At 35.8% G+C, this 17886-nt stretch overlaps 1 protein-coding gene across 8 annotated transcripts in view; it reads right to left on the minus strand.

Moving 5' to 3' along the window:
• The window catches only part of DPH6 (diphthamine biosynthesis 6), a 448616-nt gene that overhangs the window by 332603 nt on the left and 98127 nt on the right, over positions 1 to 17886 (minus strand). For all 8 annotated transcript variants that reach the window (XM_073012040.1, XM_073012037.1, XM_073012039.1 and 5 more), the window contains exons 4-5: positions 15979 to 16052; positions 12247 to 12365 (exon numbers count right to left, since the gene is read on the minus strand). In XM_073012040.1, the coding sequence (XP_072868141.1) occupies positions 12247 to 12365; positions 15979 to 16052 (193 nt within the window). The remainder of the gene's footprint in view (positions 1 to 12246; positions 12366 to 15978; positions 16053 to 17886) is intronic.

A 17886-nucleotide genomic window follows, 5' to 3' on the forward strand; every position in this document is an offset into this window, starting at 1 on the left:
GCGATCTTGACTTACTGCAACCTCCGCATCCTGGGTTCAAGCGATGGCCTGTGATTCCTTGGGAAAAACAGAAAAAGTCATTGGATTCCATTTTGGGAGGAGTCTCTGTTTTCCTCATAGAGCCCCAGGAATTAGAGGTGGATGGATCTTTCTCAAAATTTGCTTTTGCCTTCCAGCTATACCTGTTTATTAGGCCCTAGAAACTGCATGCTTTCCTAGCCCTACACTTAAAGGGCCTCATTCAGAGGTCAATAGCCCAATTAGGAGACTGGTAAACAGAAAATCCTATAACTACTGGATCTGCTTCTATTTGTCTGTGTGGTTATATACGTGTTGCGTGTGATATCTATAAAAAACAGAGCTCTTATTAATTGATCTAAAGGAAAATAAGCATCTAGATCAAATATCTTTTAAAGGGAAGATAAAAGCTGTGGTACCTTTTGGTTCGTGTGACTTCAGTCTTTGAGAAATGGAAACAGCCTTGGAGATTACTGGTAAAATGCAAATGTCATCAAAATGTAATTTTTTACCTAGGTTTATAGGATTATTTTAAATTAGGTAAGATAAAGCCAAAGGTTTAAACAAGTTGTGGAAGGTTTCTAAAAATTAATCTTGCAAAAGAAATTCTGTGTGTGAACACTGACTAGATTCAAAAGGGTATTATATGATTTTTCTGTAAATTGAGCATTGAAATAAAAGCAAAACAAGGTTTTCCTAAGGCACTAATCTGCTTTTTGGCAAAATTTATAAAGAGTTATAAAAGGTCCATAACGATCTCACCTCGTGGTCAAACTGGTTAAGATTGGATAGAATTGTCTGTAAGATTTCATTAGAAACTTGGGGTTGATATTAATAGCTGAAATGTTGATGAATATCAAACAGAACAAGAGTTAAATGAATGGACTGAACTAATGAAAAACTGAGTAAGCTTTTTAAACTTTTGTTTAAAACATTGCTGATACTTATTTTGTTTTTCAGAGTCAAGGAAACTTATTTGGAGCTATTTATGGCCTTTAACAGAGTGAGGCATACTCCTGTGAACAAAATTTGGAGCATATTTGTTTCTCTCTGCCTGGCTTTTCCAGTATTGGGAAACTGTCAGCATTCTTAGCTTATGGCAATATGGTTATTTGCATCAGTGCAATAAGAATCCATTTTCTCTGGCAACAGGATGTAATCGGAGAAACTGGTTGTTTTATCAAGGCTTTGACTGGAAGGGTATGCTTCCTTTTAAGGAATCAAGCTCAACTTGCAGATCCAATAAAAACCCCTTGGGAAAACTCTCTATAGTAGATACCTTGTCTACATAGTCCCTGTACAAAGTTCCTAACCTGTGGTGAGTAAAGAATGTCACTTTCTAACAGGTCCAGGAGCCCCATGTTCTTGGGACCTCAAGAAGAGAGGAGTTCACCCAACTCACAGTCATTAGAGTGTACAAACCCACGGCAGAGCTTGGCTTTAAAAAAGGAAAATAAAAGTCCTATCTGAGATTCCTTGTGGAATAGAATTCCATCAAATCCAATTAAAAAAGCCCATGTAGAAATAATTATTCTTGCTCCACCTTACGCAAATAATCGGGCCAGGTATGAGACTAAAGTTATTTTGCAAACAACTCAGTCCTGTTAGGCTTTGTTTTTAATAAAAATGAGGACTGGAGAGAAAGTATGTTTCAAAACTTACACATGTCATTAAATTCCAGACTTGTTGGTTGTTTTTTAAGTTCTTGCCTACATTTTAGGCTTACACTGCTTATTCCTGTGAGCCAACCAGCAATCTCTGGCTGCAGCTCAGAAGGAACAAAAGGGACGGGTCTTGTAAAAATCTGGTTCAATATTTTAATTCTGAGCAATTATCCTGAAAATCCTGCCAGGTGATGGGAGTAAATAGGGTGCCTATAACCTGGAGGTTTCCGTTTTGGGAAAATAAGACAAAGAGGGCTAACCAAAGCCAAGCCCCATGCACCCAAATCTTAGCAACTCTAACTACAGCCACCAGTTATCCAGTAATGTCAACAGCCTTGGGATTTAAAAACTGTCCTTACCCACCCCTTTTTGTTTCATTTTGACACGCTTTCTAATAACCAGGTTTGTCTCCTCTCGCCTTCAGGTCATCCAATTCCAAACATTCATGCAACTGGAGCCTCAAACAATGGCCCCCTTTAACCGCGGAACCTTAGATAGGCCTCTGAGGGAGATCTGACTTCGTCTTCCCAAAACAGTGCCTCCTGTCAGGAGTACGAAGTGATCAGTCTTTATCCTTATCCCTATCCTTATCCTAATGGCAGTTATATGTCCTTCTTTAGGAGGGAATGATAGAGGCAGGAGGCAGATAAGGAAACCTGCGCAGGGTCCTGCCTGGGCATGCCTGCAACAGACAGGGGGTCTGCATGCGCACTGGGAGAATGGGGAGGAGCCACCAGGAATATGTGCCTTATGCACCGAAAGCAACGGCAACAAAAGACAACATTGACAAATGGGATCTAATTAAACTAAAGAGCTTCTGCACAGCAAAAGAAACTATCATCACAGTGAACAGGCAACCTACAGAATGGGAGAAAATTTTTGCAATCTATCCATCTGACAAAGGGCAAATATCCAGAATCTACCAGGAACTTAAACAAATTTACAAGAAAAAAACAAAAAACCCAATCAAAAAGTGGATGAAAGACATGAACAGACACTTCTCAAAAGAAGACATTTATGTGGCCCACAAACGTGTGAAAAAAAGCTCATCATCACTGGTCATTAGAGAAATGCAAATCAAAACCACAATGAGACACCATCTCATGCCAGTTAGAATGGCGATCATTAAAAAGTCAGGAATCAACAGATGCTGGAGAGGATGTGGAGAAATAGGAACGCTTTTACACTGTTGGTGGGAATGTAAATTAGTTCAACCATTGTGGAAGACAATGCGGCAATTCCTTAAGGATCTAGAACCAGAAATACCATTTGACCCAGCAATCCCATTACTGGGTATATACCCAAAGGATTATAAATCATTCTACTATAAAGACACATGCACATGTATGTTTATTACAGCACTATTCACGATAACAAAGACTTGGAACCAACCCAAATGCCCATCAATGATAGACTGGATAAAGAAAATGTGGCACATATACAGCATGGAGTACTATGCAGCCATAAAAAAGGATGGGTTCATGGCCTTTGCAGGGACATGGATGAAGCTGGAAGCCATAATTCTCAGCAAACTAACACAGGAACAGAAAACCATACACTGCATGTTCTCACTCATAAGTGGGAGTTGAACAATGAGAACACTTGGATACAGGGAGGGGAACATCACACAGCAGGCCCTGTTGTGGGGGCTGGAGGGCTAGGGGAGGGATAGCATTAGGAGAAATATCTAATGTAGATGACGGGTTGATGGGTGCAGCAAACCACCATGGCACGTGTATACCTATTTAATAAATCTGCATGTTCTGCATGTGAATCCCAGAACTTAAAAGTATAATAATAATTTAAAAAAATGAACTCATACATACATACACACATACATACATACAGTGGGAGAAGGACAGATCCAGGAAATCACATACCTAATGTAAGAGCTAAAAGTATAAAACTCTTAGAAGAAAACATAGGAGTAAATCTCATGACATCAAGTTAGGCAATGATTTCTTAGAAGTAACATCAAAAGAACATATAATCAAAACAAAAAATGATAAATTGGACTACGTCAAAACTAAAAATGTTTATGCTTCAAAGGACACCACCCAGAAGTAAAGAGAAAACCCACAAAATGGGAGAAAATATTTAAAATCACACATTTGATAAGAGACTTATACTCAGAATATATATTAAAGAAAACCTACAACTCACTAAAGACAAATAACTCAATTAAAATATAGGGAAAGGATTTTAACCGGCATTTCTCTAAAGAAGATAGACAAATGGCCAATAAATACATAAGAAGATGGTCAACATCATTAGCCATTAGAGAAATGCAAAATAAAACCACAATGAGATCCAACTTTATACTCACCAGGATAGCTATAAGAAAGACAGAAAATAATTAAGTGTTGGCTAGGATGTGAAAAACTGGAACCCTTATTCATTGCTGGTGGGAATCTAAAGTGGTATAGCTACTTTAGAAATCAGTTTGGTGGTTGCTCAAAATGTTAAACATAGAATCATCATATGACACAGAAATTCCACTCCTAGGTATATACCCAAGAGAAATGAATACATATGTCCAAAGAAAAACTTGTACACAAATGTTCATAGAAGCATTATTCATAATAAACAAAAAATGGAAATGACTCAAATGTCCATGGACTGATGAATGGCTAAATAAAATGTGGTATATCTTTGTAACAGAATATTACATGGCAATAAAAAGAACTCAATTGTATATGCTACAATTTGTATGTTTCTTGAAAACATTATTCAAGTGAAAGAAGCCAGTCACAGAGACCACATATTGTAGGATTCCATTTATATGAAATATCCACAATAGGCAAATCTATAAAGATATGAAGATACAAAGTCCTCATGGTGCTTAAAACTGGGAGCAGGGGAGCAGGGGTTGGCGGTAACTTGAGAATGATTACTAATCAGCATGGGATTCCTTTCTGGGAAACACAAATTCTAAAACTGACTGTGGTAATGATTGCACAACCTGTGAATACACTAAAAAAATTGAATTGCACATTTTAAGTGGGTGATGTGCATAGTGTGTTAATTATATTTCCGTAAAACTTAAAAAATAATGTATAATCATAGTAGCTATATGCTCAGACAATACAAATAAAAAGATGTCTTAAAAATGAGAGGGGAAATTCAGAAAAGCACATACAAAAAAATCTTTTCAACTGTTCTCTGAAATTACATAATCAGTAGTGGCATTAGCATTGTTATTCTGAAATTGTCTCATATACTGTTAACATTTTAATATAATATCTATATCTACTGGTATGCTGAGTCCCAACAAGAGTTCCCTGCAGAACTCTTGTTGGAGCAGAATACATTATTTTTATTACTTACAAAGAATAAGTAAATAATACTGTTCTGACTTTTCTCTGCCCCAGCTCTTACTCCAGGAGCAAGGTGATGAGAGAGAGATATATAATCTTGCAAGTAATTCCATCTACCATAGGTAAGGGGTCTGGAAAAATAAATTCGAGTATTGATTTAGGAAAAAAGAGGCAGCTGTTCCCTCTTCCCTTCTGAGAGAGTTTCCTTGGAAAAGTCAAGAGAAGGAGATGTGCTTTCACACTTTGGAATGTAAATATATCTTCCTGGGGGGAAAAACTAGCGTCTCCAGCTTTACAATCCAAGAGATGTCTCCAAGGTCCTGGTCTCAACCCTTCCTTTGAAATGTAAACAGATACCTCAAGAAAGGTAAGTCTCTCCGGAGTTTTCACTATCTGTTCAGCCATAAATTAATTTCTAAAAGTTGTCTTTTAGCCTAGGTATCAAGTTTCTGTAAAATTTGCTCAGAAAGTCCTAACTGTGCAGAAACATAAGAATATGTTCTCTACAGTCCCACATACAATGTAGTATTTATTTTATAGTGTAATACAAAATAAATATGAAATTGAGTTAAACCAAAATATTAGCTTGTTAAATCAGACTCAAACAAACTGGACACCTTACCCAGTTTCAACTTTTTCTGATAATTTCAAGAAGAGAAGTAATCAGGCAGCCTAACAAGGTAGAGTTCCAAGACCATCAGAACAGCTCTCCAGGTCCTTCACTGCTATACGCTGGTCCAGATTAGCACGTGAGGTCAATTAGAATTACAGTACCACTCTCTGTCTCTTCCCAACAAAAACAACTTTTCTCATGCACGTTCATAGTCACAGTGACTAGGTTAGTCACTAGAGATTATTTTTCAATAAATTCGGGATTCCATTTGGCTTGAGGATATAATTATATATAGCACAGTATAGGTTTTAAAAGTCATTGGCTTCCAGATATCATTATGCAACAAGCTCCCTTCAGGACAACATAATGTCGTTCCTTTATCCTTCCAATTCTAGTCAGTGTAGCATAAGAAAGACAAATTCCCTTTTTATCTGTGATACTTGGGCCACTGGAGAACAAATATAAAGGCCACACTGTTCAGCAATGTCCCATAATTTAGGCTAATCATAGTGTTCCCGTAAGTGGGCATCCTTAGCTTGGCTACTAGAACTGCTGGCCATTGATCTTTAAAAACAACAACTTCCATAGCAATTGGAATATTCAAGAGTCTTTCCTGCTAAGAGCAGAAGCCCTCTTCTTGCACTGCTGACCAATATGATGTTCCATTAAATACTCTATTAGTCCAGTCATTTAAAGCTTTCTTGTCCCTCTAGGGCCATTTCCAGATGCAGCCAGTCTCCTGGAAGAGAGCTCCCTCTAGTGTCTCTATTGGGACTAGCGACTCCTCTTCATCACGAGCTTTCAGGAACATTATTTTGGTCTGATTTGGTCTGATATTAATAATGGTCCTTAAGACCACTACTAAAAATGCCTTCAGAACATCAAGACAGCAGAGACAATATTTATCAAGCAACAACATGGGTTATTACCATGGTACATTAGTAAAATTTGTACAATTTAGAAAAATAGTTTGCACACACACACAAAAGTCCCATGAGATTGTCACTTGGTATATTATGTACCAAATACAGCTCTCTTTGGGTGTGTCATAGGCTTTTCACAAACATACTCTGCATAATTCCAGACAGGAGTTGTTAGTAACATTTATTCGTTACATTACATCCAAATCCATCTCCCTCAAGGTGGTCTTCCAATTCCCTTAAATGAATTCCATTTGCATTCACATATTCTATATTAGAAGGAAATCAAGCTATAACAGGCAGTAGAAATCTGCTCTCCATTATACCTAGGTAGATGTCTTAGCAACATATTGTCTTGATTTATGTCCACAAGGAATGCAAAAGCCCTATTGTTCCAAATCCTCCATCTATGTACTTTAATTAGTAATGGTGAAATCATCAAAACAAAAACAAAAACAAAAAACAAACAAAAAAGAGATCTGAATGGTAAATATAGTTGACCCTTAAACATCACGAATATGAACTGCCTGGATTCACTTATATATGGATTTTTTTCAGTAAGTATATTTGGAGAGATTTGTGACAATTTGAAAAAACTCAACATATGAACCATGTAGCCTAGAAATACTGAAAAAATTAAGAGAAAGGTATGTCATGAATGCATGAAATACGTGTAGATGTTCATGTATTTTATCATTTACTACCACAAAATATATAGAAATCTATTATAAAAGGTTAAAATTTACCAAAACACACACATATTCACAGGTGAGAGAAAGGTAAACAAACATAAAGATGCAGCATTAAATCATAACTGCATAAAATTAACTATTATTATCTGTTGTTACTACTGTATTAATTTTGTAGCCATCGCCTGTTGCCATTGCGGTGAGCTCAAGTGTTGCTAGTGTCTGCTTAAAATACTATGTGATGCTAATCATCTCCGCATGAGCAGAGCATTTTCTGTCTCCAGTAAATTGTGTATTACAGTAAAAAGTGATCTCTCGCGGTTCTTGCATATATTTCATTGGGTTTAGTGTAAATACTGTAAACCTCGAGTAACACCATGGGACCCATACGAACTGCCACCAGTGATGCTGGACGTATTCCCAAGACGCAGAGAAAAGTCATGACATTGTAAGAAAAAGTTGACGTTGTGTAGATTGAGATCTGCAGCTGTGGTTGCCTGCAATTTTGGACAGATGATGCATTCTGTAAACAGATGACATAAATTTGCAGTATTGATAAATACAGGACAGTGCTATAAGTGTATTTTCTCTTCCTTATGTTTTTTTTTTCTTTTTTTCTTTTTTTTGAGATAGGGTCTTGCTCTTCACCCAGGTTGGAGTGCAAAGGTGCAAAGGCAGCTCACTGAGGCCCTGACTTCCCAGGCTGAAGCGATTTTCCCGCCTCAGCCTCCTGAGTAGCTGGGATTACAGGCACACACCACCATGCCCAGTTAATTTTTAAACTTTCTATAGGGATAGGTCTCCTTATGTTGCCCAGGCTGGTCTCACACTCCTGACTCAAGCGATCCTTTCATCTTGGGCTCCCAAAGTCCTGGGAATATAAGCATGAGCCACTGTGTCTGGCCTCTCTTCCTTATAATTGTCTTAGTAAAATTTTCTTTTCTCCAGCTTATTTTATTGTAAGAGTATGTAATACATACAACATGCAAAATGTGTTACTTGCCTGTTACGTTTTTGGTAAGGCTTCTGGTCAACAGCAGTAGTTAAGTTTTTGGAGTGTCAAAAGTTATAAGTGGCTTTTCAACTGTGCAGGGGGTCGGTGCTCCTAACCACCTTGTTGTCCAAGGGACAACTGGATAGCCTACAAACCAAGACATGAGTGGGAACTGTAGTGAACTGCTCCTACATTGAGTAATCAAGGGGCACTCTGCCACTTTATTCCTCTAGATTACATAGGTGGAATCTTTCTTTTCTTTTTTGAAATGGAGTCTTGCTCTGTTGCCCAGGCTGGAGTGCAGTGGCGTGATCTTGGCTCACTGCAAGCTCCGTCTCCCAGGTTCATGCCATTTTCCTGCCTCAGCCTCCTGAGTAGCTGGGACAACAGGTGCCCGCCACCACGCCCGGCTAATTTTTTTGTATTTTTAGTAGAGACGGGGTTTCACCATGTTAGCTAGGATGGTCTCCATCTCCTGACCTTCATGATACGCCTCGGCCTCCCAAACTGCTGGGATTACAGGCCATAGGTGGAATCTTTAAGTAGAGCTGTACATCACCAATTTCCCTTCTCTCCAGAAAACACATCCAAAGTGTTCTCTCAACATCAGTTAGGTTAGCATCAAATTTGAGAGAGATATCCAAGACAACAACTCAACTTCAGCAAGAATAGAGTAGCTTGGCATTTACCAAGGAGAGATACTAAATACCTTATTATTTTCTAGCTCTGAGGCTCTGCCATGTTAGGTCACATGGTTACATCTCTCCACAGAACTTGAATTCACTTATAAGTGCCTTTCTATCTCTTACACATCCTCCCATTTCCATCTATTACCTGTTTTGACCCATACCCTTTTCCCCACGATTGGGCTAACTGGTTCAACGGTTGTATTATAAACCCACAGGGACAGTAAAACAGCAGCCTTGTTAGCACTTCTCCTTGGCAGATATTACAGGATTTGACACATAAGAATCACAAGACACTTGGTTTGTGTTTATGGATAGGCCTTAATTTGCCTACACAGAGTGAAGTTATTCACACCCCTAAAGGCCTTTAAGAATATGCACTGTCAAAGGTAATGGTATTAATATTGTGTTTTGTGCACTGACAACATTTTCCTTTGGTATGTGCAACTTTAAACTCGGGCCTAGGACCATTAGATCAGGGAAAATTAATTAAAAAATCTATGAAATGGGAAAGATACATAGTTGTTAACTTGCATCCTCCCCCATCACCTCATTCCTATCTCCCAATCCTAGAAACCTTACAAGTAGAGTCCTAGCATCATTCCCTTTCACAGTCAATGCTACTACACCATCATTTAACTGAATAAACTAACCCTTAAACCTGTACAGTTTTTTCTAGTGATCAATTTAGTTACTTTGGAAACAAATATATCTTTCAAGAAACAGGAGGTTTTTCCAGTGATAGGTAAAAGTGGTTTCATGTTTTCCCTTTATCATTTATCTCTTTTTTAGCAACTAGATAACATCCTGCTAAAAGCAGTCCAAAGATACTCTTCCCCTCTAGTAAACACCCTTAGTGATTTTTTTGTTTCTTTGTATGTTTTTTTGCCATGAGGTCTGTAATTGTATTTACAGGAAGATTATAGAAGTTCTTCCTTCTTTCTTTCCAGGAAGCCTACCCCAGTTACTGGAAAGAATGGATAATAGATCTGCTATTTGGTCTTTTTGTTCCCCCAAATTATGGGATTTTCTAATAAATAATACCTCTTGTGACCTTGATAATCAAGATTTACTGTGGAAGAAAGAAGGCAGAGATGGAATACAGAATTATTATAATCCTTATGTTGTCTTGAATTTGATTTTGAAATATCATGAACTCATGAGTCATTAGATATACACATACAGACATATATCATTTCACGTCCAAAGAAATCAGGGCTTCCTGAAAAAAAGGATGTTCTAGCTCTGGGACAGAAAATGTGTAAGATGACCACTTTGCAGCAGCATTGTTTATCACAGTGCCAAACTGGATACCACCTATATGCCGTCAATAATAGAATGGACAATTAAATTGTGGTGTGATAAGTTAATTAGAGTCTCCTACAAGGGAACACTATACTACAATATAAATGAACACACTATTGCTTCATTCAATAATATGGATGAGTCCCTTAAAACATTATAATGAAACAAAGAAGCCAGAAATTTTATGAGTTCATTGATGCCTATAAGACATAGAGGTTATGTAACATAATTATAAAAAATATATTTGTATGCGTTCGTGTAGAACTGATCCTTTTCTATTATAAGACCATTTCATAGAAAAATGGTCCACAAAATTTTACCGATCCCTCTCCCCCATAGAAAGGTCTTATTGTCCCATTTTTTTTTTTTTTTGGCTTAAATCCTGTTCTGACAATTTTAAATGGGAGGAAAAAGGCTTAGCAACCTATATTGCATCATTTATATGTTTCTATGTCTTCAGAAGTACTGTGCCATTTAATAAACCTTTCTTAATATTATTCTAAAGAATAACTTTCATCTTTGCACACCTATGGGCAGTCAGTAGAAACCATGTGCTGTAAATGTTAAAATCAGATCTATATTTTCGTTACTGAGATGCCAAAGACAAATCTGCTCGGGTTTTACATTTTACCCAAAGGCCTGATAAAGCTAATTCCCCATCTCTAATCCCTACAGAGACGCACACATAGAAATGAAAGAACACACAATATTGGTCATATACTATTAAAAGATGGCAATAAGGTCAAATTCTTTGACTACCTTTTCAATAAGGGAGGTCTCTCTGGGTCCTAATCTAGTCTTTTATCTATCTGGCAGTAAAAGGAATAGTATGTGTACCTTTCAGTGAGATGTGACGTGAACTTCATTACAGAACTATGTAATCTTAGAAAATTCAAGGAGAGAGCGAGAGACAAAGAAAAAGCAAGAGGGAATACTCTGTACAGAATCACCCAGAAATTCGTATGACAAATATATTTATGATGAGATCGTTAATCATGAGAGCTGCTCGGCAACCTTTTCTCAGAAATAATAATATAATACCACGCAATCTTTCTCGTTTTAACAGCTAAGGAGATCAACTACAGATTCACTAAATAAAGCTTTCAACTGAAGACAACAAACTCAACTTCAGCAAGAATAGAGCAGCTTGGTATTTACCATGGAGAAACATTATGGGATCTGTACTCTTTCTCTTAATTTTATTTAAAAAGTGAATGTATCTGTAAAATCTTCTACAGCTCAAGACCTCGTTATTTCAGAGATCAGCAAGGTAAACACTCTCAAATGAGGTACATGATTTAGGCTCTGGGAACTCTCAGGCTTCAGGGCATTTTCTACAACAGGTTCATGAAATGAACGAACTGGGCTCAAACCCTATGGTTTCTCAAAAATGAATATAATTATAGCAATTCCAAATAAATTAAATGTGTTCATATGTAATGTCCATACTTGAATCAGATTACCACCTGCCTACTGTGTCTATGCTAACTAATCAGATAACATTTTCTCAAACATGATTTTCTCACCACCTCCAACAAAAACCAGTACCCTATCTATTTTTTATAACAAAAACAAAACCATCATTCTATTTTAGCATTATTCAAAATATGTTAAAAAATACAAGGAATATATCATGTTTTGTGTCAAATACATATTGTAAGAAGCTTCCAAAAAACTCCAAAACAAAACAAAAATAACCCTTGTATTTCCTGTCTCCAACAAGCCTAAATTCCAAACCCTAAAAAAAAAAAAAACACTTAAATTGAAGGACTATAATACAATATCAGTTTTAGAACCAGTTAGATATTTAAAAAAAAAAAAAAAAAAAGTCTTACTAGTAATCACTTTGGCAAATGGTCAAAAGCCCATTTTAAAACTTCTCTTTCTTCATGCAAGGAAGGTGCTTACTCAATTTCTTCAGCTGTGACTCCACATTTTTATATTCTAAATCAGTTTTCTTTGTTCATTGTAACTACTTATTAGTGAATTGAGATTATCTATGTGGCAACAAACAGCTCCCTTGATAGTTTGGCTGCATACCCAAAGCTGCTACTTTGATGATCATTGCTTGAATGTTAGATGATATCATCTCTCGGAGCAAATCCTCCTGGTTTCTCTGCCACAGGTAAGCTAAAGGCTGGAGATTAAGCCTTTTACACCTACAAAAGAAAAAGAAAAAGAAAGTCAGATGATATCTTAATATTTTATACTTGGATCCACAGCAATTACTTTGATTTGAAACATAATGCTTCGTTGAAGGATTTTAGCATTGAAAATGCTTTTAAAAACATATTTTGCATAATGAAGTTTATATATACAACATAAACATATTTAATTTCCATGGGCTATGCATAAACTGATAAAAATGAAATTTCTAGGCACTAGAAATATTAATTTTAGTAAGACTCTTAGTTTAGTAATCTATTAAAAGAGTTTACAAATGCCAGTATTCTCTCAGTTTTAAAACTTCCATGGGTATCAAAATTTTGAAGCATATGTAAAGTGGGCAAATAATTTATCCTAATAAAACAGCTTCATATTGATTAAATTAACAATAACTACAGTTACGTGAATTATTCTAAACTACTAACTTTGATTTTTTTTTTTTAAGAATTTGACTGTGAATAAAAAGAAAATACTAAGAACAAAAAGTACAATGCTGCAGGCACTGTACAAGATATTTTCCATTATTGGTAAAGTATAAAAAATATAGGTTTTGGAGTGAAGACACATCTGAATTTAAAACCTCATTTTGTACTCTAGTTACATGGCTTTTGAAGTCAAGTAAAATCTAAGTCCTTGAGCTTAGTTTCCTAGTTCATAAATAGGGGCAAAAATAGTTCCTTTCAAAGTTCTTAAGAGGATTAAAAAATGTGAAATGAAATCATCCTTCCCTTTCCTTCACATTCCACATCTAATCTACCACAACGCAGAATGTGATTATTCCTCACCAATACCACTGCTAACAACTTGGTTTGAGCCACCATTCTCTCTCATGTCAACATCCTAATTTCCTTCCCTGCTCCACCCTCACCCTTTTAAAATCCATACAGCAGCCAATGTGATCCTTTTAAGACATTAAATAGATCATAGTATTCCTCTGCTCAAAACCCTCCAGTGGCTCCCCATCACTCCATGGATCTCGCCCTGTTTAGTTCATGCACTTTATTTCCTACTACTTACTCTCTTCTCACTCCATCCTACCACTGTTGCCTGCCTGCTCACTCTTGCCTTTACACTAGTTGTGTTCTCACTTGCTTCATGCCTTTGCTTAAATGTCACTTTCTCAGAAAGGACTATAATTGTTTAATCAATTAAAGGTAATATAGATAATGTAGTACAATGCCTGGATAAAATAGGTATTCAATAAATGATAGTCAAAGCCAAGTGACTTGCCCGAGTCATACACTAACTGGCTAAGATCAGATTCCAAACCAAGAATATAGCTCTAAAACCCAGTGTCTATAAGGTTTATAAGTAAAATCCACTGTCCCTAGCATCTGGAAGGTTGCTTGGCTGACTACTCTGGCCTATACTGATCTCTCTCTCTCTCTCTCCTCTCAGAGATCCCAATACTTATTAAATGTACCATGTTTGGTCATTTACTCATACATGGCCTTAAAAATATCACTATTGTTTTTCATTACGTATACCCTGACTTTCAAACAGCCAAAACCTTCCTCATTGCAGAGATTGTTGCATGTAATTTTCCCTTTTAAAATGTCTCAGAGCATTTAAGCAATGCTGAAGCAGTTAATAAATACAAAAATAATAAAATGTGAACTACTCATGTAATACAAACACTAGTTCTTGCTGTCCTCTCACCCAATGTTTAAGGCCGACTAATCAAAACAGCCTCTCTACCTTTTTAAACGAAGACTTACTTTTTTATTTAAAAAAAAGTTTTTTTCCTGTCCTTATTGTAAAATTTGTGGTTGTTGCTTTGAAATTCCTCTAAACCTCTTGACTATAGACTTAAGTAAAATTTTTTTCCTATTTAAGTTCTTTAACAGTTCAAAATATCATGGCTCAAATAAAAGTACTCTGTAAATCACTGCTGAATTTGAACTTGTGACATCTATTAAATGCTTTACAATCTGAAATTATGATAACACAACACAAACTAAAATTTGGTCATAGGCTAATTCAAAATTGAGTTTGTGGACCAATAGACTGCCAGTAACATTGCTTTTGAAATTTCAAGGATAAAATAATTGCAGATATGCTTTATAACATAAAATCTATTCATCCGTTCAACCATGTGTTCAAGTGTACCAGAGACTGTGTTTTGAGAAAGTCTCTACCCGTGGGCATGACATGTGCCCTTCCTCCATATATATACATATATGTAATGGGCAGACTCCTAATCAGGAGCACATTTTTATTTGGCTTTTTAACTTTCATAAATAGATGTCATCCCTATCTCCAGTTTGGCTACCCATTAAAGCATGTGGGTTTGAACTTATTAAAAAACACTAATTTTTAACAATTCTCAGAGAACATGATGTAAAACTTGATGACAATACTATTATTTCTAAAGTATGGCTTAAGGAATATGCAATTCATCTCCATCTGTAGATTGGTTGTTCTCAACGGTAGATCTACATCTAGATAGAATGCAAGGAAAACTTTCTCAAAATACACATGACCTTCTTCCCCACTCCGCCATCGCCATCCATTGTCCAGAGACTCTGATACACCTCTAAAATGTAAGATCATATTTCTCTTCACTTAACTATGCTTTACCCTGTTTTCCCTTCATTCACTCTTAAAATTCCGTATTTTTTTAAACTGCCCTAAATTAGAGAGAAAATAAATAAAAATGAAACTTAAACTTTCAAATCCATTAATATGTAGGTTTTAAATGAGATAGTAAATAGGAATGTTTCTTTATCAAGAATATAAAAATATTATATAAATACAGCCATTATCTTATTCTATTTATCATTTTGACTAGCAAAATCACTTATTTGTAGGTCAAATTGTGCTTAAGAAAAATAATGGAGTCCAATTTTTTTTTGTTAATATAATTATGCCCAGAATCTCTATACAATATTATATTTATCTAGATAAATTAAAAATGAAAAGTAAATTCATTCAGGTCGTGTCTTGCCAGGCCAACATTAAATAACCAATATTATCATTTCACCTCATGGTTTTTGAATAGATCAATAGAACTGACCGTTTTGGTATGTGCAGCTACAGACTAAATGCTTCACTAGTGCTCCCTCCCTCAGGGGAGCAGAGAGGGGCTAGGAGGAGGGGAGGAACATCCTAAAAATTCCTTGAAAGTTGAATGGCTTTATATGTAAGTACTTCAATCATATAAATATTTTTGGACAAGAACTGAATTATATGAACCAAAGAAGAGATGACTCCTTAGTAAGCATTTTTTGTCTTTAAAATATTACTGTATTGATTTTATTATCTCTTGATTTTTATCACAAATGATGAGTTAAAAGAGATTAACAGGATATACTAAATCAAATAAGAAAAAAATGAAGATAATACTTCTCACTAAAAAATCTGTCTCAATTCTATGATAGATTATTTTTCCTTACACTAAATAAGCTAAATTTCCTCATGTGTGATATAAGGATAGAAAAAAGTAAAAGCATGACTTTTGTTACTTAGGTAAATACATACATTTAGTTCCATGGAGCACACAGACTACCTACCTATTTATAATTTGAATACAATTATTGATTTTTCACTTATTCACATTCTTAAAATACATACACTTTTAAAATTAACAAATTAATGTTTTCTTACACATTTTCCACTCGAATACGCTGATAGTCAGAAAGTATAGCACCTACTGATATCCCCTCTACTTCTTCTTTTTCCTGAAAATAAAGGAAAAAACCATAACTTTAAAGTAACAAATGGCTCCACATCATGCTCTGAAAATTATAAATGAACTGCGTCTCATCTAGAAAACTACCTCAAAGCAGAGTAATTTACTGAAAATATAATCGACATTCAGAAAAAATTTACATATATTTAAATCATTCTCTCAGCTGTGAGAAAAATAATTATGGTTTTACTTAAAATTTAAATACTAGAGATCCCTTTCCATGGAGAAAGCAAAGACTTAGGCAGCACTTCCAAAATGTTTCACACTTAACGTATTTTTAAAGACTCACTGATGTTCGATGGAAACTTTTGAGAAATTTCTATTTAAGGACACTATTTTCCCAGATTGAGTAACTTCTTTTAAAAATTAAGCAATGGCCTACATAGATAAGGGAGCACAATAATTTTTACGTAAATCTTAGGAAAAAATGATTGAAATAGGAGTATCCAGAAAGCAGAGATGGTAGAGGCATTGCCTGGATAACAGTATAGCACTGTAGATAAAGAATTCTGTCATGGGAAGGAAGCAATGAATTATTATCAACATAGTTGCAACTGAGAGCATCCAGCAGTATATCCGGCGTGGTCCCACAGGAATGACAACTATCCTGTCTAGCACACTCGTTAATGAGCTGGAGGAGAATGTACATTCAAGTATGATCAAGTTTGCAGATGATACAAAGCTAGACTGGATTAAAAAGAAAAGAAAACAAGATCAATCAAGTACATGGATGGATTATGGACAACTTGGGGATTTGAAAGGACAGGTCCAAGATGAGATTTAATGTAAAGAAGTGTAAGATAATACACTTAGGGAAGAATAATACACAATATGGGTGTAAACTAGGGAACTGTTATCTAGAAAACAGACATGAAGAAAGTGACTAGGGGGTGATTACTAATAACAAACTGAATAGAAATTCTCTGAATAGGTGTAAAAGAAAATCCATCCTAGCCTACGGACGTACAAAAGAAACTACTTCAGAGAGATCGCTTCATTATGAATACTCTGGTCTTACCAAACTTGGACAACAAGAAAGAAAAACAAAAGTGTTTCACATAAAACAAAAGTTAATATTTCAAGTCATACTGAAATAACCCTGTGTACCTAAAAGGATGCCATAATAAATAAACAAAAATGTGCAAAAGAAATTTTTCATGTCTTTAAAATCAATTGAAAATTTGCCCTTCGAAATGACAGAGAAATACCTGTCCAAATCACCCCAAAATAAAACAATTCTTTTTATCAGATAAGGTTTCAGGAAAAGAGCTATTTCCTTTACTTTCCTATTTCAGCAACTTTGTGAGAACATTTGCTTATAACCTTTCCCTAACCTTCCTAGCCATATTTGTTTTCATAAAAGTCATTGTATTCATTAGAAAAAGTCATAGCATAGAGTTCCTTATTAAATGTAAATACAGTAGAGATTGGAGTTGTTGAATAATGTTATCAAAATTTTAGTTATATCCCTATATAATATAGATGTTTATCTGAAGTTCTGCTATAAAAATAATGAAGTACTAAATATAGACATATAGGAGTGTGTGTATTTCTCCAGAGATCATGGAAAGACAGACAAGAGCCACTGGTGTTTTCTTCCTTCCCTAAGTCAAATTACTATTTTCTTTTTTTTAGACAAAGTCTCACTCTGCCGCCCAAGCTGTAGTAGAGTGGCACGATCTCGGCTCACTGCAACCTCCACCTCCCAGGTTCAAGAAATTCTTCTGCCTCAGCCTCCCAAGTAGCTGGGACTACAGGCACGTGCCACCACGCCCAGCTAATTTTTGTATTTTTAGTAGAGACGGAGTTTCACTATATTGGCC

Source organism: Chlorocebus sabaeus, chromosome 26 (genome assembly GCF_047675955.1).
Source record: "Chlorocebus sabaeus isolate Y175 chromosome 26, mChlSab1.0.hap1, whole genome shotgun sequence".
Lineage (NCBI taxonomy): Eukaryota > Metazoa > Chordata > Mammalia > Primates > Cercopithecidae > Chlorocebus > Chlorocebus sabaeus.